General features: G+C 36.2%; 1 protein-coding gene across 4 annotated transcripts in view; it reads right to left on the reverse strand.

The window, feature by feature from the left end:
* Positions 1-22,138, reverse strand: part of CKAP5 (cytoskeleton associated protein 5) — a 97,197-nt gene that overhangs the window by 43,158 nt on the left and 31,901 nt on the right. For all 4 annotated transcript variants that reach the window (XM_061153052.1, XM_061153027.1, XM_061153037.1 and 1 more), the window contains exons 2-11: positions 19,146-19,239; positions 18,461-18,654; positions 16,480-16,686; positions 13,656-13,827; positions 12,921-13,053; positions 12,571-12,671; positions 10,629-10,742; positions 4,255-4,359; positions 630-719; positions 360-524 (exon numbers count right to left, since the gene is read on the reverse strand). In XM_061153052.1, the coding sequence (XP_061009035.1) occupies positions 360-524; positions 630-719; positions 4,255-4,359; positions 10,629-10,742; positions 12,571-12,671; positions 12,921-13,053; positions 13,656-13,827; positions 16,480-16,686; positions 18,461-18,654; positions 19,146-19,202 (1,338 nt within the window). In that variant the 5' untranslated portion in view covers positions 19,203-19,239. The remainder of the gene's footprint in view (positions 1-359; positions 525-629; positions 720-4,254; positions 4,360-10,628; positions 10,743-12,570; positions 12,672-12,920; positions 13,054-13,655; positions 13,828-16,479; positions 16,687-18,460; positions 18,655-19,145; positions 19,240-22,138) is intronic.

Genomic DNA, 22,138 nt, shown 5'->3' on the forward strand with positions numbered 1-22,138 from the left:
TGCCAATTAACAGTTACTCTTCCTCTTACCCTCTATCCAGAATGCCTCACAAGCAGATTATCTTCAACTACTCTAAACTGGATGCCTATGCTTGACCAGATTCAGCTTCATAGCTGATATCAGTTTATGGGCCAAATAAATATAATTTTTAGTAGTTAGTGGAATTATAAATTTATGCTTTTCTTCAAGAATGGGAACATAAATGGTACAAGACTTTGGATTCAATTTCCAAAGCTACAAAGGGTCTGCTCCTCAAAAGACAATAATCTACAGTCATGTAGTCAGTGCACACAATTAGTAGAGAAAAAAAATCTTGCCTAGGTACAAAACAATCCCCCAATTTCAAAGAGAGTCTATACCTTAAGTAGAGCAGCACAAAAGGGCTTTAGTAAGCTCTTTGGCAGGGTAGAAGCAGTGCAGTGGCGGAAGCTTCTTGCAATAAATAGAGATGTCTGTTGCTTGATGGTTGGATTTTTATTATCCATTACTGCTAAAACATCCTCACTGATGTTCTGTAGTGTGGTCTTCAGAAAGAAAATGTGGTCAATAAGTTTTTTTCAATTGTAAAGAACAATAAAAATATCACATTGACAAACTTCACTTGAGACAAAACCACAAACTCAACTTACAGTAAGGAAGATTGCATCAATTGCCTCCTGAAGGGCTTGTACCACTTGAGGCTTCTTCTCTTTGAATTTCTCCAAAATGGTTGGTACAACCTTTACAAGTGAACAGTTGAAATATATTCGGGAAAAAAAATGACATACTGATTGACACATGCTACATCATGAATGAACTTTGAAAACATGTTGCTAGAGAAAGATGTCAGTCATAAAGGAGTACACCACATGTGTATTATTCCATCTATGCAAAACATCAGATCCACAGAGGCAAAAAGTATACTAGAGGCTGCCAAGGTCTAGAGGGAGTGGATAATGGGGAGTGACTGCTCACGGATATAGAGTTTCTTTTTGGGGTGGTGAAAATGTTCTGGAATTAGTGGTGATGGTAATACACCCTTATGAATATACTAAAACCACGGAATTATATACCTTGAGAGGGTGAGTTTTATAGTATATAAGTTATATCTTAATAAAAAAATGTTTGGATCTACCAATATAAACAAAAAAAAGTAAAAATCTAAATTGGATTAAAAAATCACTTCCTTTCTTGAAGGGCACCAGAATCTTATGCCAGAACAGTCTTATGCCTGTACCATCACAGCAATGCTTCTCAACATTTTTTTTTTTTTTCATCTGTACCTTACATGCAACTTTACAATCATTTTTTATCAGTAATAACTCTTACTGGACAAAATGATTCTCAACTAAGTGGATTTAGGGTAGGGGAACAGGTATAGTGTATAATTCTTCCTCCCCACTCAAGACTCTGGTAGACCTCACTTGGACTGAGATGTCTCCTGCCCCTTTACTACACTAAAGAAAAAAGAAATAGTACCAAAAGTTATAGCAATTTTTATCAGAATTATATTTTCCTATTCAAGTACTAAATTTAGATAAGTAAACTGAGAATTTTTATAATGTTTATTCTGTCTTGTAAATTATCAATAATTCCATTAAATATTTAGTGACTCCCAAGAACATGTATTGAATATATGTAGACAGGCACTGTGCTAGCAGGCAAATTAAGGTTATTTTTTAAGACCTAAAACAATATATAGCAAAGCTCAATGGCACCTCCTGCCACTCAATTTTTTATAAAAAAATTTCACAGAAGTGATACAGAAGAATACAGTTTCCATGGAAAAATATAAAACTGTTTATTTGTTTTTACTGTTTCATAACATTATCTAAGTTTCATGTGTACCACATGATAATTTGACTTATACATACACTACAGCATGCTCACCACCAAAAATCTAGTTTTCATTTGTTACCATACAATTGATTATGGCATTTGATAGTTTTTTTTAGTTTTATGGACAAAATCCCATGATCACACTAAGCTATCATTTAGATTTGTTTGGGGAAGGGCGCTTTTACAGTTGGGACTGAACCCCACCCCCTGCCTGTCCCATCCATCACTTGAGACTTCACTTCCATTATGTGCATGTTTGTTAGAGAGCAGGGTGTTAGGCTACAGTATTTGTTTAGCCTCCCTAAGAACTATTCAAGGTATCTGTCCTGAAAGCTGCTAATTTATGGTCTAGCAGACTTACATTATATACAGATAGTAATTAACTGGGAATATAAGAATGAGAAATGTGACACAAAATAGCAAACTGAATGCTTCACCAATGGCAACCCAGAACTGTCTCCTCACCCCGCCTCTTGTAGGGAGGCAGGGAGTTTTTTTGCTGTTGTGTTTTAAAAGCTGGAACTCAACTGTGCCATATTTCCCACTGCTGCTGAAACCACCCATAGAAGACACGCTGCCTACGTGCATTGTCACATATTTTAATGTCAGTCCTTTGCTTTACATGACATAAAATAAGTTGGTGGTTTTGTTTTAGTGTGGCAGAGTTTTTTGTTTTTGTTTTTTTTGCTTTTACAGATGGTAAAGAGTCTGTCTGCAGTGCGGGAGACTCGGGTTTGATCCCTAGATGGGGAAGATCCACTGGAAAAGACAATGGCAACCCACTGCAGTATTGTTGCCTGGAAAATCCCATGGACAGAGAAGCCTGGCAGGCTACAGTCATGACTTCACTTTTTATCCATTTTGCCCTTCACCAATCAAAAAAATCAAGATATTTTAATAGCTGTAAAGCGAAAGTTCACTTTTATATATACAGCTAAAAGACTGTTTATAAATAATTAAAGAAAATAAAGCTGAACCACTCTAACATGCTTGATATCAAACACAGTATATAATTTTAAGGGGGGACAGATACCCCAAACTATAAAGCACGACAGTCTTTATGTTGCACACAAAAATCAGAAAGCCAGAATCAGAATTCAGACTAGAGGGTAAGGTAATCATCTATAATCAACTACAAAATTAGTAAATTAAAATGTATTTTAAGAATTGTTTTCCAGCTGAAGAGTTATTTCTAATACAAAAGTATAAAATATTCTAAGCAACACAAAACTGACCAAATCAATACATTTGACAGCACACACACAGATACTATGTAATATGTAATGAATGCTATAAAATACTGAGAGTAATTTTACTCCAGTTTGTGATTTACATGTTTAAGGGTTGTATAGACCCTTATTTTTATTTCCCTGGTAACAAGCTAGTCATGATTTATTTTTACTTGGTAGTGTCTTGTTTTTTTCAGTTAAGTTCTCCAAAATTATTTTTAATCTATGAGTAAGCAAGCTCCAAAGACCATAACAAAGTGAGGTTAGATGTTTGCTTCACAGTATAAACTGACACATGACTACAGACTGTTAGGAGACTCTCAAATCAATCTAGGGAATCAAATGATCAAGTGGCTAGCAAGTTAAACCCTAAAGTTCAGTACAGTCAATTTACAGGAGGCTTAGCCAATCTAAGTAATACAGATAAGATTTAGAGATCAACCGACAGATGCCAGAATTAAAGAAAACACTGCATTTGTTAAAACTGTTCCCAAACTTGATTACTTCCAAATTTATATTCAACAAATGTCTCTAGTCAAGAGTTTCTTATAATAAACTGATATATCACGAACAGTGTAACCTACATAAAATATCCCAAGTATGTGAAAATGAAAGTCGCTCAGTTGAGTCCGACTCTTTGCGACCCCATGGACTATACAGTCCATGGAATTCTCCATGCCAGAATACCGGAGTGGGTAGCCTTTCTCTTCTTCAGGGGATCTTCCCAACCCAGGGATTGAACCCAGGTCTCCTGCATTGCAGGCAGATTCTTTACCGGCTGAGCCATCAGGGAAGCCCATCTCAAGTAAACTATTATTTTTTAAAATAGAAAAACACTAAACATTTTATACATTAATCTCATTTCTGGTTTTATACTGCCTTTCCTAGTCTCATTTTAACTCTGTTCTGGGTATCACAAGTTATATTTCATCCTGTTATACTGTACATCGTATTTTAAGAGCAAAACAGGATATTAGTAAGTAAATGAATAAGCAAATCAACTCAATTAAGTACTTTAGGTCAAGTGCCTGATTTTCAGTTGTAAATTTAGTTACAACTGATATCTTTATTGTAAAATAAATGTTTTAATGAGCTATGCTTAGTACTAATAAAATTTATGCCAAAAGCTGTTTTAAAGCATAAAGCAAATTAGCCATCCATTCTTGATAACACCGTTAATCTGTATCAAAAAAGAAGTGTTACTTACGTGTCCTGCGTATTGTCCAAATTTCTTTCTTAGCCCAACAGCCAGGCCAGTAAGACATTTTGCTGCCAAAGCTACCAACATGACATTGGTGTCCTTTCCAACAACCTACAAAGAGTGGAAAAAAAGGAAAACAAGAGAGTCACAGTCCCAAAGAAGAAGAGCAAAAATTTACTCTTAAAGGAACTCTGAAAGCTATTATGTAACGGATAGCCAACTTTGTTCTGTACAAGAGTGCCGGGAGCCGTTATGGGGGGTCCCGCCAGTGACAAGGTCATGAAGAAAATACCGGGCAGGCAACGCCGTCTGGGACCCCATCCATGACGAGGTCACGAGGAAAGAACCTGACAGGCAAGGCCGTCTAGGATAAGGGACCCTCCAGGTTGGCCTCGGCCTCTACCCCACCCTGTATCCTCCCCTTTTTCTGCTGTTGTTCTTGTTTGCCCTGTTGCAGATTCTTGTGTTACCTGCCGAGAGCTCTCCTGCTCCTCTTTCACTGAATGAGGACCAACTTAAAACCCTAATTAATAAATCTTCTGGACGCTGGTACCCTGTGAAGGGGCCAGGGATGAAGGAAATGCTTCAATTCAAACCCTTTTGCTGGTATTCTGGCTTGTGTGAATAAATATGTGCTCTCATTGCAAAAAATGCTCTTGATTGTTCTAAACATCCTAAGCATAGTACGCTAACAAAAGAAACTATTAAGCATAGGCTCCTTCACAGGGTGAGAAAAGCTCCACAAACAATAGTCACAAATGTGCCTAATAGAAAATACTTTAGATAGAGATTAGCTGGCGACTTCTTGCAGGTGGTTAACTTTTAGACTAAGAGCCTGTTTTGTGCCATATCTGCTGTTTCTGCAGTCTTTCGCATTTCTGTTCTGTAAAAGTGTAATCCTATCTAGTTCCCATAGAGATGACGCTTATTAGAAAGAAAATAGATTAATTATAAGAAAAACAGGGTCGGCTACTGAAGTTGCTTAAGTCACACCAAGTGCAAGCCATAAAATGTTAGCAGGCCTGAAGGCCAAATGATAAGAAAGACTCTTGTGAACGAAAAAGTTATGTGGGTGACATCTAGTTTCTGTTGAAGGTCAAGTTGCTGTAATGTTTTGAGATGACCTGTGTGTAAGCAATATGCACTTCCCCCAAAGATGTTGTTAAGGGTATAAAGGGGCCGTGCAAAAATAAACTTCAGACTTAGCCCTCGAGCTTTGTCTCACTCTCTCATTCGCCGATGCCATTCATCCTGAGGGTTCCCCTGGATCCTGCTGGGGCTGGACCCCAGCACAAGAGGAAATATTCTTCTTTGACAATATAAAATTTGGGAGCTTCTCTTCCTTATGTTTAGTCTCCTACCTTAAAGCTCTACCAACAAAATGTACATACAACCACATCAAATCTCTGACTCTCCACTGGTGGTAGTTTGGGCTGTCAGCACTGCCCAACTGCGCAGGTGACTCGCATAGGGGCAGAAAAGCTGGAGGCCTCCTGACTTTGCTGTGGGGCAGGGAAAGGCAGTAGCTCTGAAAGACACCACAGAGCAGCAGCTCTAACGTTTATACCCAAGAAGCACGAGTACAAAGTGCTGTCGGTACTTTCACAAGCTGATGAGATGTAAACTATTATATGTAGGATGGATAACAGCAAGGTCCTACTGTATAGCAGGGAACGATATTCAGTGTCCTGTGATAAACCATAATGGAAAAGAATGTTAAAAACAAACAAAAAAGGAAGTTGACGAGGATTCTAAACTGCAAATACCTCTGCAATCATTCCTTTGAGGGAGCTTACGGCGTTGCAGCTGCCATTTTAGTTACTAATGACCATCTGATTTGTATTCAGAGTCTCTCATCAGAGTGTCCTCCAGCAGTGTTAGTACTACCACCCTCCTAGAGCATACCCTACAAAGCCCAGAACTTAGCAAAACTCATAGGTAGTAGCTCCATTTGTATCAACTTAGCAAGACAGTGACTACTATGTCTCAGTTCCTTCCTGCAGATTTTACTGTGGTTTACTGTTCAAGCCAGCTGATGCTAAAAAGATGCTTTACTTTTAAGTGCCCCCAAATCTTTGCTTTTTCACACTTTCCCCAGGTAGAAGAAATACTTTCATTCTATTTTGGATTTTATCCCTAAGATCTGGTATTTCATGAGCAGAACATTTCATTCCAGATTCCCTGAATTAAAGAACCCTTAATGTACAGCATTATGCATAGCAAGACAGTCCTATATATATACATTCCCTACTGAGGAGTAAGAATTAAAAGATCAACATTTATTAAAAACAAATTAGATGCTATAATTTTATAGGTGCTTTATAATCTTTATTCAATTTTTGCTCTGTAAAACTAGTACTATTATTATCTCAATTTTGTGGATTTCAAAAATTAAATAGAGAGTAACATGTTCAAGGTCACAGAGTTAGCAAATGGTAGTGCTGTGATTCAAACCTAGATTTGCTTTGACCCCAAAGTTTTTGCTATCTTTACTAAAGCACATTCTCCTTTTAAACTCACGGCAAATTTATTTTCCTTATGAGAAGATGAGATCAGGGTCTTAATAAATGTTTTGTTAAATCTATAATTACTAAAAGTCTAGGTATTAAAATTCTATCCATTTTTGTAATGAACATATTATTGGCATTTGTGTCTGGATTATTTTTCCTTACTAAAACATCTCTCAGGTATTATTTACATGCTAGATTTTGTATTTAGCATCTAAACATATATTCTAGGAAAGGTCATCAAAAACACGCTAGACCCCATTCCAAGAGATCCTACTTCAATGAATTTGGGATGGGATTTGGACATCAGTATTCTAATACAGTTCAAAGGTGCTTTTGTTATACTGGCCTAGTTAAACGACATCATTCAATCCAATTCTTAAGAGACTATCTAACATTACCATAAGAGCAGTAACCAGTGGAAATTGAATCTTAGACACTGATGACCCTAATGCAAAGTTTTGAAGAGGATCTTGTCAACCTGTTATAGTTCAGGATATAGCAGAAGACTGAGTGCATTTATTGGTAAGTGATGAACCAGGCACCCAGTACAATATTTGCCTATTAACACTCATTCTCACACATCCCAGTTTGACTAAACAAGTTTTTCTTAACTGGGAAGCAGGAATGGGGAAAATGAAAAAGTGTTTATTTTTAAGAAAAATAGTGTACATGAAGGGACTCCATTTCAGAGTTGAAGAAAAAGTCAGTAATTCTGTTTGAGATCAGGGAAAGAAAAGTTTTATCTCACAATGTTAATTTAATCTAAATAATGGGAACTACTCTATAATTAAAATTGCTGTCACTTCTACCTAATTGATTTTAAGTAATAATCAATTACTACTTATCTTTAACTAGTAATGTGAGCCACTAAACAGTAATCAAAACAAAAACACTGCTGACAGACAATACAAATAGGGCCATGGCCACCAGAAGTCTGCACACCACAACAAAGCGTGGCCCATGCCACCCTGACTAAAGGGAGCCATGTGCAGCAATGGAGATCCAATTTAGCCAAAAATAAATAACAATTTTTTTTAATTAAAAAAAAATTATTTCAGGAACATTGTGAGGAATTTCAAAATGAGTAGCTTTTTACTACCTGTATTAAAGGAAAAAACTGGGAAACTAGTAAGATTACTTGATAAAGACAACAGAGAGAAGAGACTATGGAGGGAAGAGGGATGGGTCCACAAAGACCAATTAAGTCAATATAATACAGACCTGGGGCTGGAAATGGGGTGTGGGGAGGGAAGGATTAAGAGTGGGATTAGCAGATGCAAACTAGCATACAGAAGATCAATAAACAAGGTGCTATTGTATTGAACAGGGAACTATATTCAATTTCTTGGGATAAATTGTAATGGAAAAAATATTAAAAAGAATATATATACATATGTATAACTGAATCACTTCACTGTACAATAGGAATTAACACAACACTATAATCAACTATAAAATAAAACAAAAACAATATGGATATGAGGTTTATTTTTGTCTACAAGTAACTAAAATAGAAAATACAAAAATAAAAATGTCATGTTTCATGTTAATTTATATTGACATTAATTTTTCATGGTTTTAAATATTTTATCCACAAAATTGTTTCTTTTTACTGGTCTGTAGCCTCTGATTGACTGCCCTGACTCCACCATGTGAAGAAGGAAAGAAGTGCCTCCTGCTACCATAAGATCTCACACAGATCCACTGTTTATGTCTACCCAAATATAAAAATCCATGACCTTCTCTGTATAGAATACAGTGAGAGTTTATATTCAGTCACAAAGCCAATGGAAATCACAGAACAGTTACCATCTAAAAGCTAATATCCTAAGAAAATGCACGTAGAGAACATCAATTATTAACATTCCTGATTTCAATTAACATTCCTGATCATTACATAAGGAAAAATAGAAGCTTTTATTTGAGGCATTGAGAATTCAGTGCAATATATCATGTTTCCATAAGATTCCTGATTAAAAAAATTATATGCTAGAACTTAGAGAATCTGAAGCTCTTCAAGGACACTAGAATGCCTCTTACTGCCTTCTACCCTCCCTCTTTCCTCCTAGGCTCCAGGTCGGTGAATCTTTCCCCTAGGGCAATTCCCTTTTAATGACAGTCAGTCCTTCGTAACTGCAGATTCCTGAGGCCAACAGTATTCACTGTACTATGCCTTTTTATACAAGGAACTTGAGCAGATTTTAGTGTAGGTGGGAGCTCCTGGAACCAACACTCTGCCCTCCTCTTCTCCCAACCTGGGGATATTGAGAGATGACTATAGTCTTGCCTGGGTCTGTGGCTCTTCAAGATAGATGACAGAGGAACAATGATTTTGACAAATTATATCCCTGTCTCCAAAACCTACTTGGAGAAAAGCAAAGGAAGACTAACTGTGAGAAAATACAATCCAGCCTCATGATTCATGAATTTCACATTTGCCAATTCATCTACCCATTAAAATTAACTGATAAGCCCCAAATCAATAATTGAGGCACTTTCCTGGTTCCTCACAGATAAGCACAGAGCTGGGAAAAATCTGAATTGCCTGATATGCACATTCCCAGCTGAGATGAACAATGCAATACTCTGCCTTTGTCTTTTAGCTCTCACACTGTAAACAAGTGTCTTTTTCATAGTCTAGTTTATTGCCATGGGTTTTTTTCTGCATTTTTGTGCTTTTGGCTGATGCTTCCACTGTTTAAAATGACCCACAAGTATACTGCTGAGGTGCTCCCTTGTGTTCTTACATGCAAAAAGGCAGTGATGTCTCTTTCAGAGAAAATAAATGTGTTGGGGAGGCTTTGTTTAGGCATGAGTTATACTGCTGTTGGCTGTGAGCTCAATGTTAAGGATCAATAACAAATAGTGAATAAGACATCTTCAAACAGAATAAAACAAGGTCATGCACTGATCAGTTGATGAAAATGTGACCATAGGGCTGCAGGACCTTAACCCTGTATCTTCTTTTGGAGCAATGGTTCAGCATTTGCTAATTCGGTGTTTGTGGTGACATTATAGAACATAACTTCCACGAATAATGAGAATTACTCTACTTACATATACATATAATTAAAGAGTAACCTCCCTCACCCCCCACCATACTGATCCTCTGTACTTTCAAGCTGAAGAAGCAAATAAAACATTTTATCCTTGCTATATTCAAGAAGACGCTTTCAAAAAAAAATAAATAAAAAAAATAAAAAAAAAATAAATAAAAAAAATAAAAGGAAGATGCCTTCAGAGTCTGCTCTTAAACGCTATTAAAACAACATCCACAAGTGTCTGACCTGACTTACAGATTTTATGATAAGCCACTACATACAAAAATATCCACCCCAGCATTCAACTTGCTTGGAACTAAGTAATACCAAAGAGTATTTTCTAAAATATTTCTTTCTTATTTAGTACTTACCTGCTTTATAACTGACCACATATCCCCAGGTCCTACGCTTCACTTTACATGCTAATAGGGAGGTATCATTTACTACCTAATGAAAAATACTCTTCATATTTAATATTTGTTCCATTAAATAGACCCAATTTAAAAAGCTCATTCTGTAGAATTATAAAACTAGAATATTTGGCTCTAGATCAGCAAGATTCTCTATTTCTTAATGTTTGTGTATGCTATCAAATAACATATTTAGTCAAAGTGATAATTAACAAAGATTAAAAACCAATCCCTCTAAACTAACCTAAGACTGATCACTTTAAATAACCCTTAAAAAAACATGTATGCATATAATTAAAAAACAATCAACAGTGTTCCCTAAATGGTGGTGTTAACTGTGATAAAAAAGATGACTGATAAAGAAAACCAATGACCTGGGCTGCTGCTGGCATACCAATGCTAAAACTCTTCATATTTACCTTCTTCAAAGCTTTGACTAAATCTGCATAATCGCCTGCTTCCAGTTTGGGGTTTTTCACTAGTACTTCCACAGCTTCCAGGGCTTCTTTTCTTTCCTGCCATTTTTTTGCCTCCTACAAGACACAATGTGAGTCACTTGGAGAACAGAAAATAAGAAAGCAAAACAAAAGTCTATTTCTTGCATGCTACTAATTCAAAGATATCTATTTTTTTGTTTTTTAGAAACTTTTGAAAGCTAGTTAGAAATCAACATTACAAAACTATGTAGCCAAGCAGAATGTTAAGTTCATGTGTATAAAATTTTGTTCATATGTAAAAAGTACTTTTGTAATATTCCATAATCCTAATGTTCTACAATAAGTAAGCAGGATGAAATACCATAGATTGTTGTTCTCATTTTCCAGGTAAATTTTAAGCAAGTGTTAAACAGAAAACACTAATAGAAAGCATTTCTAGCATATCTCACAGTAGCACATCTACAGGAGAGAGGAATTTCTATACTGATAACATTAGAAACACCAGACAAGAACTAACATATAACCAACAACCAATATTGTTCTAATTCTGGATATCAGTTTTCCAAATTGTATGTATAGCATTTTTTTGTTTGTTTGTTTTCTTTGTGGTCATAAAGTAGAAAATACTTCACTAGAATTTGAATATTCACTGTTGGAGAGAACTAGGGATACAAAGATGACAAATGCGTCACCTTGGAGGAAATTATAATTCACTTCAATTGATCAAATATGTATGTATTAATCAGAAGATAACAGAATACTCAAGGAGCTGACAGTAGAGGTAGATCTTCAATAAATATCAGGTCATGACCACTGGGAATGGAGAAGTATAAGCTGCTTTGGGATAGCAAAGGATTTAACTCAGTTTGGGTTATCAGGTAAGACCTCCTCCCAAAAGTGATGTTTAAGGTGGGCTCTGGATGATGAAGAGATATTATGGGGTAAATGGGGAGGGGGGGGGGGGGAAGAGTGTTATAGGCAGAAAGAACAGTGTATGTCAAGGCCCAGAGTTTAGGGTGGAAAAAAAGTTTGGTGCATTTGATAACAGGAGAAATTCAGTATGACTGGAGCATGGGAAGTGACAGCAATTAGAGATGTGGCTGGAAGGTACATGGAAGCCTCAAAGGTACCATAGATTGCCTCAATGACTACAGCATGGTTTCAAACATCATCTTAAAACCCATGGAAGCCACTGAAAGATTTTAATGAGGCAATAATATAGGAAGATTTCCATTATCAGAATGAAAATGACACCTCTAATTATACTATGAAATATAGTGGGAAGGAGGCAAGAGCAGACAGGGAGTCTTGTGGAAGATACTGCAGCATATATGACAAGAGCTGATGTAATGGTTGGGACAAGACTTTCTCAATTGGGGATAATTTTGACTCTTGGGGTATACTTGGCAAAGTCTGGAGACATTTTTGATTGTCATGACTTGAGGAATGGTGGTATTAATATCTGATTGATAAAGGTCAGAGACGCTGCTAAACATCCTACAGTGCACAGACAATCCCCCAAATATCTGGCCAAAAAAGGTCAACAGTGCCAAGGTCAAGAAACCTTGGGGAAGCAAAAAAAAAAAAAAAAAAAAGCAGTAACCCTTGGGTAGAGAAGAAACCCTGGGGATGGAGAAAAGAGGATGAATTTGAGATATATTTAAAGGTAAACCCAGACAGAAAAAGAGTAAAATTTAAAAGTCAAGAATAATGTTTGGGTTTCTGGCAAGATGTGAAAAAAAGGACTAACGTAGGCACTTATTCAAACTAGTATGGGAACAAAGAAGAAACCACTGACTCATTCTAACAGGGACAATATGGTGGAAGAGGGTGCACCAGGAAGAGGGCTCAGCAAAGCATTCTCCAACTATATTCAAGTAACTGTTAAACATGAAATAAATGAAAGAAGTTTACCATTACTTACAATTTTGTCATAAAAGTCTTTGGGAAGCTTGGAAAGAATTTCTACTGCTTCCAAAAGCTCATAAGCATCTATCTGTGGTACCTCATCACCATCGTCACCACCTTCCAGGAGGAAAACAAAACAAACCTTAAAAATGGATGAAATGGTTTTACTTATTAAACAGTTGTCAGTTGTCCTTTCACACTCCTGATGCAATCTTGCCACAGGAGGGACCAGAATTATTAATCTTACAAACAACTTGTATTTTATGAAATGACGGTCCTATAAAATTTACCTCATGAACACAAGTTCCTGTTACAGGGCCAGTCTTGCTAATTTTTTATAGAAACCAGTGTTGGTAAGTGTCTTACCTCCCTCAGCATCTCCACCAGCAGACTGCTGCTGTTCCAATTTAGCTTCTAGTTCTTGCTGGGAACGCAAAAACCTAGTTGGTTTAGGAGCACCTGTTGGCAGTTTGACCCACTCTTCTTCTAGTTCTTTCAACTGCAAATATCATAAAATATTTAAAAAACATATCTATATCTCTGCTATTAGAGAATGTATTTATATTTACTAATAGAGCAGAACCTAATTTCTTATTTATGTGGCTTTAATAAGGCAAATCAGAAAAGATAAATTTAAACTGTGTACATTTTGTAGTAAAAGTCAAACCAACTTATATCGACTATACTGAAGATGTGTGACTAACCAGTTAGAAAAAAATAAAATCTACTTTTTAAGACACTCTTATTATTTCATGAATTCATATATATTTGCATCAAATAGTATCTCTAAAACCAAATGAAATATAAAAAATAAATAGAATCCATTCTGTCCAAATGGATATTAAGTCCTACAGTATTATAAAAGGATCTTTTAAACTGTTACAGTTTTGACACTAACATACTGATATCACAGAATACACAGTATTTAAGTTGAGTGGACAAAAGTAACAGCAGAAACAGGTATGTCTGGAAAAAACTGATTTCAAAATAAAGAATGAAGAATAATTATTTGTAAGGACAGAAATATCAACAATAACGACAGGAAGGAACTATCTTCATATTAACTTTATATAAAGGCAACCAAAATACTTAGTGCCTCACCTGGACGGAGTTTATATTTTGTAAAGGGGGTCTCAGAGCATCTCGAATCCATCTATAAATCTCTACAGCAATTAATTTGGCTTCATCTCGAACAGCCTTCTCTCGAGACTCAAAGAGTTTTGGCAATACTTTGATAATTGGCTTCAGTAAGATGATTTTGGAACCAAATTCACTAGAATAAAAAATTGGGGGGAAAAAAACCTGTCACCATGCAATATGCTTGGGTAAAATATTAGCTTGAATTCACTCAAACTCAGTTTTATATCTGTATACAATAGGGACATATATAGGTCAAGTTTTTTTCAGGGAAGAAGAAAAAAGGAACTTATAACAACATCTGTATTTAAACGCCATTCTTCCAAGAATATTATTTAATGTCCAGAGTCCAAAATAATGCTACCGTTTAAAAACTTTCTCAGTAATCAGTCTAGGAATTACTTAAATCTAAAATAGACCAACACTCATGTAACATCTTAAATATATATATGTATGTACATATAAAAGCTTAAAATACAAAATCAATTTACAAATAGTTAAATGAGTGAAATCTATTTTTAGTAATCTTTTATTAACTGTTCTATGTAATTACGGGGATTCACTCTGCTTGACAGATCACTAGTCCTGGCAGTGCGTCTTTCATTCCTGACTCGAGGCTATCACACTACAACTTCAGGCAACTTAAATCTCTCTTTGCTTCACTTTTCCATGGGAAAAACAGTTGCATTCTGACTTCTTCATTTGGGATCTCTTAATCTTCCTTTGCATTATTACTGTTTCATCTGATTTTTGTTTATTTGTTTTGCTATCCTGGCCTACTTCTGAAAGATACTTAAAAAAAAAACAACAGATGGGGCAGGTCCAAGTGGAAAACAGACACCATAACAACACAAAACATAATCTTAATACTACACATATTACTAAAGGGGGGATAAAAAAGTGTTCGAGAAGCCCATTTTAGGGGCCACAGAACATTTTTGGTGGTTAAAGTGTCTGCCCGCAATGTGGGAGAGCCAGCTTTGATCCCTGGGTCGGTAAGATACCCTGGAGAAGGAAATGGCAACCCACTCCAGTATTCTTGCCTGGAGAATCCCATGGAGGGAGGAGCCTGGTAGGCTACAGTCCACGGGGATGCAAAAAGTCGGACCCGACTCAGCTACTTCACAAAGCTAACGTAGACAGCTTGAGGAAGCTCTGGAACCAAGGACTGAACAGTTTGGCCCGAAGGTTCCATAAAGTCCCAGAGAGCTATCTAGTAGTTCTACTATAGATTCTGAGATGCTTTAGAATAAATACAGAACCATACAGGGATGGGAATATACAGCAATATATATATCTATTAGGAAAACATAAGACAGCATACCTAACTTGGTTTTTTTTCTGCCTTTATTCTCCCAGTCAGCTTAAAAATGAAATAGCCAGAGTTTACAGAATTCCAGATTAGAAACTTTTAATTTTAAGGTAGAATATAGTTTATGATATATATTTTTTTTATTAAGAAACCCATTACTAAGGACAGAACAGATCATTAAGACAAACACAATCTGACTTCCCTGGTGGCTCAGATGGTAAAGCGTCTGCCTACAGTGCGGGAGACCTGGGTCCAATCCCTGGGTCTGACTTCCCTGGTGGCTCAGACGGTAAAGCGTCTGCCTACAATGCGGGAGACCTGGGTTCAATCCCTTGGAGAAGGAAATGGCAACCCACTCCAGTATTCTTGCCTGGAAAATCCCATGGACAGAGGAGCCTGGTGGGCTACAGTCCATGGAGTCACAAAGAGTCGGACACAACTGAGTGACTTCACCCAATCTTGACAATGCAGTCAATTCCCTAAATTTCTAAAACGATAGTACATCTATTACACTATAATAGGCTAGGAATGAGGAAAACTTTATCACAAAAGAATCTAAGTAAAAGCCATATTTTATGAAAGAACACTATGAACGAAGTGAAAGACAAAGTTTATAGACTTATAAATTGAAGATAGCTTAAAAATTTAAGAATATTGATACTTTCATGTAAGATAAATATCAAAGGAAGCATATTCTGCAAGAAATAGGTCATATACAAAATCAAAAGAGAACTGAATTGGGAAGATCTTCACACCCATAGGTCACACATTGAGGATTTCACTAGATCTGCTTTCTGAAGTATCTCATGTGGCGGTTTTGGGGACAGGATATCAGATGAGAAGGACTGCCAGATAAGAACGAACTAGTGGTTTGTCTAATTCAGATTTCCATACAAAATTACAGCCACTTGTTCCTGAAAGAGATCCCATTCATGAAAAACTTCACTGTCAAACAACATGAAATTCTAGGGTTGAAAATAACTTATTACATAAAAGTTATTTTCTATTTCTGTTGCTATGCCTCTGTTTAAAAGCGTATAGCATTTCCTTCTATTTTATTTTAAAAAGCACATAAACGAAGGTTTGCTTTAGCCAACAACTGTGTCTTTAGCCAGCATTTCAAAGTACATACATTTACGCTTGAGGATAAGAGAAAAAAAGCTGTTAAATACCCTGAGGAGTGCTTTTCCAGGAAAAAGTCAATTCATAATCTTAAAACAGGTCAGAAATATACCCCACTCATCTTCCTTAGAAAGAGATTTAGATAAAATAACTATGCAACACACTTAAAGGCTAAAATTACTGAATACAAAGTATCAAGCCTAAAGAATGGCTCTGGTTTTTCCAGGTCACTTTTCTGGTTAGTATGGCCTGCCAAGTCAATCCCAACAGTTTTCATTTCTGTTTAAACCAGGTAGCCAAACTCAATTGAGAGACTCTTGTCAACAGAACTGAAGCAAAAAGAAAAGGTCTTACCTTAAGGCTTTCCTCAGTGTCTCTATACAGGCCACAACAATCTTGGGGTTCTTATTGTCCAGGCCTTTCAGCAGCTCCTCTTGTACAGCCTCTCCCTTCTCAATCTCTATGTACATCAGACAAATCTCAATGCCTAGCTCCTTGGCTTTGGCTTTGGGTTGGTTGAATACTTTACTTACAACACCTGACACAACTTCTCCCGTGGTTCTGTAATATATAGATTATAAACAATAACAACCATACACATAAAAGCACACTTGAGTGGAAAGAGCTGGAAAGGGTCATGGAAAGTGGGGGAAACAAATTCTTTTTTAAAGAAATGCTTAGAAATAACATAAATGAGACTATATAAACATTTATGTTCAACAACATTTAAAAAAAAAAACTTAAGCAAACTATTTTAAGACATGTCACAACAGACATGTCACAATAGTTTCTATTTACACAGAGAAGAAATTTAAACAAGAAAGCAAAAGACCCTTGAAATCTCACTACCCAGAGAAAACTACTTTAAACTTTATGATATCCATCCTTCTAGACTTTTCTATACGCATAGATAAACAGATATATACACATACATTTTATAAAAATAAGATTACAGAGTTCTTGCTTTTTTGGAAAAAATTTTAAGTCATCTGAAACACTTTTTAGGACACAGAATTTCTTCACAGAAGGAATGGATATGCACCTTTAATAACAAAAGGCTGCTCCTGACTCCGTGGCAAGACTTTACAGTATCTTTATTGCTTTGAGTCTCTTCTAATTTAAATAAAACCTGTACTACTGGAAATTAGAGAAACTGAATGGGCTGGGGTCACACACAGCATTTATCAAAGTTTCTAGTATCAGAAGAAAAATGAAATTAAAAAAGCAACCGTCTCACTGATGGCAAGGGAAAGTGGTGATGCTGATTAACAAAACTGTCAAGTTAATGCCTGTCTTTCTAGGTATAAATTGTGAGGTGAGTCAAGTACATATTGGTGTCTTCTTTATCCATGGATTCCTCAACTGTGGACTCAACTGAATTCAGATAAAATATATTTGGAGAAAAAAATTCTGGAAAGTTCCAAAAAGCAAAAGCCAAACAGCCAGCAACTACTTACACATCATTTACATTGTAGTCACAATTGTTTACATAGTATTTACATTGTATCAGGTATTAGGAGTAACCTAGAGATGAAAGTTGGATGTAGGTAACATGTCATATGCAAATATTAGGCCATTTCATGTAAGGGATTTGAACATGTGTAGATTTTGCTATATCCTAAGGCATGGGGGTATGGACTTTTGTCCTGGAAGCAATTCCCCTGGAGACACTGAGGGATGGCTATATGTATTTCTTGTGCAATTAGGTCAAAGGTCCCCATTTTTTTTTCCAGTATGGAGGACTCCTTTCAATGACATAAAGACTAGTGTTAGAAAAGTCATGTTTATGAGGTATGGGAGACTGGAGTGACTAGATACATCTATCAACCAATAAGCTGGGAGTTACAGAGGTTGTTTAGTTAGCCTTATCCTCTCCTAAGAGATAAAAACATCTAATGATCATAGGGAGAAAGATGTGACTTTAAGATGACACAGCCTGGAACCATTGTAAGAAAAAGATTTTAGTAATGCTCAAATGTTTTCAGTGAAATTCTGATGCCTTTACTAACCACCTCAGTTTCTTCTAAAAATTTTTCCTCTTAGAGTAATTCTCATATAAAAATCTCAGCAGGAGAGAATCACTTGCTCATCAAACCCTAAGGAAAAAACTCAGTATCTTATTTCTAATTTGCTCCTCTCTAAAGATCTCACGTACCTTTTAGATTTCTGAGAGCAGATAAAGACTGAGTGAAAAACAAGGGTCAAGGAGCTACAAAAGTTAAGAAACTAATATCCTCTAAAAGTGCTGAGCACAGTGATCCATAAAAATACATAATTAATCCATGTAGCACCAGACAGGGGTTTTTACCAGAATAGTTGGAAAGAAAGTACTTACTTTCCTGCTACATGGGCATTTTCAACATAAACAAGTGCAGCTTCTAATCCTTTCAACTGAACCACTGCATTGGAATCCGTCACAAACTTTTTGATCAATCCTAAAAATTTGGACCATTCTGGGCTCTTTTCATCTTTTATTTTCTGGAAGATCTTCAGGGCTTCTTCATACCCACTTAACCTTGCTTTCCACAGCTAAAAGAAAAGTATTTTGAAACAAAACAAAATTTACCGGTATTATCATCTACTATTAAGGGGGGGGGGGGGGGGGGGTGTGACTATCTTATACCAGGTAATTTGAACAAAGGATCCCATAGTAGAAACAAAAACAAAGCTTAAGAAATCCAGATAGTTGATTTTTTTTTAAAGATTAGCTAATAAACTTTTTCTTGTGTTTAATATTAATGATATTCTTCCAAAGCCTTCTAGAATTCATAAACTGGCCACTATAAATGTATCACATTTTGTATCCAAGTATTAGTCATTATTTCTTTGTAACAGGACATTAAAGAGGTTAAGGATTCAAACATGAGACAGTTTCCTGCTGAAAGTGTCCAATCTCCAAAGCAGGCTGTTTTTCTGGTTGTATTGTGTAATCATTAGGCAGCTTTATACTATACTATACAGTATAACTGCTGACAAAACAAGCCAATGACAGTAAAATCTGAGTTCCAGAAAAGTCTTACCTTGTGTTCACATTTCTGATCAACCGGCAGTTTCATCCACTCACTGTCATCTCCCATTGTGCTTCCAGTTTCTCCTTAGAATTAACAGTAATTCCTGGTCAGATAAAAATCGGAATCCATTAACTCTAGCAACCAAGCTGTCTCTCTTTTATCAAGCACACACCAACAAAACAATCTCATTCTTTGGTCAAATGCCCATTTAATTCCATTAATAGAACATTTAAAAAGTAAACAAAAAGTTAATAAAAAATCTAAATAAATCTAGAAAGGACAGATACTATTTTTAAAAAAAGATGCTTATATGTATTTTCCCAAATGAGAACTTCTTAGATCTATGACAAAGCTAGAATAAAACAGAAGAGCTAAACTACTCGGCCTTTTAAAAAAGGCAAGAAAAGAGTTTCAAAGGTAAGTCATACTTTTAACTCAAAATTCAGTAAGGCAAATAATCAACATGAAAAAAACCTCAATGCTACCTAACTCTCTACCTAATCCTGGTAAATAAACATGTCTATATAAACTAAAGGAAATCAACCCTGAATATTCATTGAAGGACTGAAGCTGAAGCTCCAATACTTCAGCCACTGATGTGAGTTGACTCAATGAAAAGACCCTGATGCCGGGAAAGATTGAATGAAAGATTGGGAAAGAAGAAGGGTGTGGCAGAGGATGAGATGGTTAGATAGCATCACCAATTCAATGGACATGAATTTAAGCAAACTCCAAGAGGTACTGGAGGACAGAGGAGCCTGGAGTGTTAGAGTCCAAGGGACAGCAAAGAATCGGACACGGCTTACTGAGAGAAACAACAACAAAACATAAACTAGCAAAAAATTAAATCCCCCAATAAACTAATTCTTCATAAACATTAAATCATTTTTTAGTTACTGAGATTTGTAGTCAACATCCCTTTAACAACTTTATGCTATTCATTTAGATAACACAGCTGTAGAAAATCTCCAAAGTACAGAAAATATATAAAGAAGGAAAGTACTAAAACACAATTTCACGCCAATTAGTAACCACGATGAACACTGAAATGTATCCACTTGAATCTTTCTAGATTTCTTTATATGTACATGCAGTGTATAAATTATACGAAAAAGGGCTAATCTTCTTGTAATTTTTTTCTTACATGGTCACAAACATTTCCTCACATTTGAGAACATGATATTTAAAGGTTGCACTGCACTTTATATGTGTGTGTCTGTGTGTGTTAGTCACTCAGTCACGTCCAACTCTGCGTGACCCCACAGATTGTAGCCCGCCAGGCTTCTCTGTGCATGGAATTCTCCAGGCAAGAATACTGGAGTGGATTGCCATTCCCTTCTCCCGAGGAACTTCCCAACCCAGGAATCCAACCCTGGTCTCCTGCCTCGCAGGCAGATTGTTTCCCATTTGAGCTAAAGTCTAAATGCATTGCATTTTATGAACGTACCATAATTACCAATTCTAACGGTGGACATTTAAATTGTCTCAAAATTTTCAATATTATAAATAACACAAAAGAGATCTTGTTTATCTCTCTGTCCTCAAGTCACATCTGACATAAAATATGTCTTCAATCAATATTTATTTAATGAATATATGCCTCGATACTGGTCTGCTATGAGTCAGGCACTGTGAAAAGTACTTTTTAAAATTGTGGATTCATTACACTAACCACAACTACATGAAAGAAAAATATTCTTCCCACTTTACACACTAGGCTCAATAATTTGCCAAAAACAACAAAACTGGCAGGCAGTAGCTCACGCTAAGATTCAGTCTATGCCTCTTCCTTTACAACTTGTTGCCTCCCATATAAATGCAGAAACTATCTCAGGAAAAAATATTAGAGATTGAATTGTAAAAGTTTATTAGAGTAAATGAAACTTCCATTAAGACATCTCTTCAAAATCCCCAAGACTCTGTGAAACAACAGCACTGTTGTTTTGGAAGAGGAGTCAGAGAATCTATGAGAAGGCTAATAAAGCAATAGCGAGAAAATATAAGAGTTTGGAGAACAGTATGATGTTATTTAACTTGAAAATGCACATTCTCTACTATCTGGCAACTCCATTCCTAGGTACATACCCTAGAAACTGATGCCAACTGCACCAGAAGACCTGTATAAGGATATTTACAGCGATGTTGGCCATAGATGTCAAATGTTGAAAACACATTAAAATCCATCAGAAAGAGAACGAACAGTGGTATAGTCACTGGATGTAATATTACACAGCAACTAAGAGAACTGAAAGTGCTGACAGTAGCCACTCCAACAAGGACACGAACAGGCCAAAAGTAACCCAAATGTCTACTGGTGGATGAATAAACAAACTGACACATACATACAAAGGACTGCTACTCAGTTATTAATGAGAATGAAGTACTTACTGATACACGTTACAACATGGATGGATGTCACAAACACGACGCTAGGTGAAGGAAGCCAAACATGAAAGGTCTGATATCACACAATTCCATACACAGGAAATATCCAGAATGTATCAATCCATAGAGACAGATTCAGATTAGTGGTTGCCAGGAGTTGCAGAGAGAGGAAGAATGGGAAGAAATTTCTTAATGGATAAGTAGTTTTACTGTGATGTGATGGAAATGTTACTGTTTTGGGACTAGACAGAGATGGTGGTTGTACAACATTGTGAATGTGTAAAATGCCATTGAATTGTTCACTTAAAATGGTTGATTTTATGTTACATGAATGTCACATCAATAAAAAAAATTTAAGTTCCCAGGTGAATCTAACAAGCAACCTGGGCTAAAAACCTCTAATGTTATCTTCTTGGCACAAGTTTGAGCTACAAAAGCAATCTTTACTATCTGACTGATTTTCAAAGAGAAACAGTCAGTGAGAGCTTTTAAAGCGTTTTCCAACCAAGAGAATGCGAACAACATTCAATTGTTGGTATTCTGTGAATTCAGCACAATACTTTCTTTTTTTCTTGTTGGTTCCTTTTTGAAACATGAAGAAAAAAGGTGATCCAACC

Source organism: Dama dama, chromosome 1 (assembly GCF_033118175.1).
Source record: "Dama dama isolate Ldn47 chromosome 1, ASM3311817v1, whole genome shotgun sequence".
In the NCBI taxonomy this organism is placed as follows: Eukaryota; Metazoa; Chordata; class Mammalia; order Artiodactyla; family Cervidae; genus Dama; species Dama dama.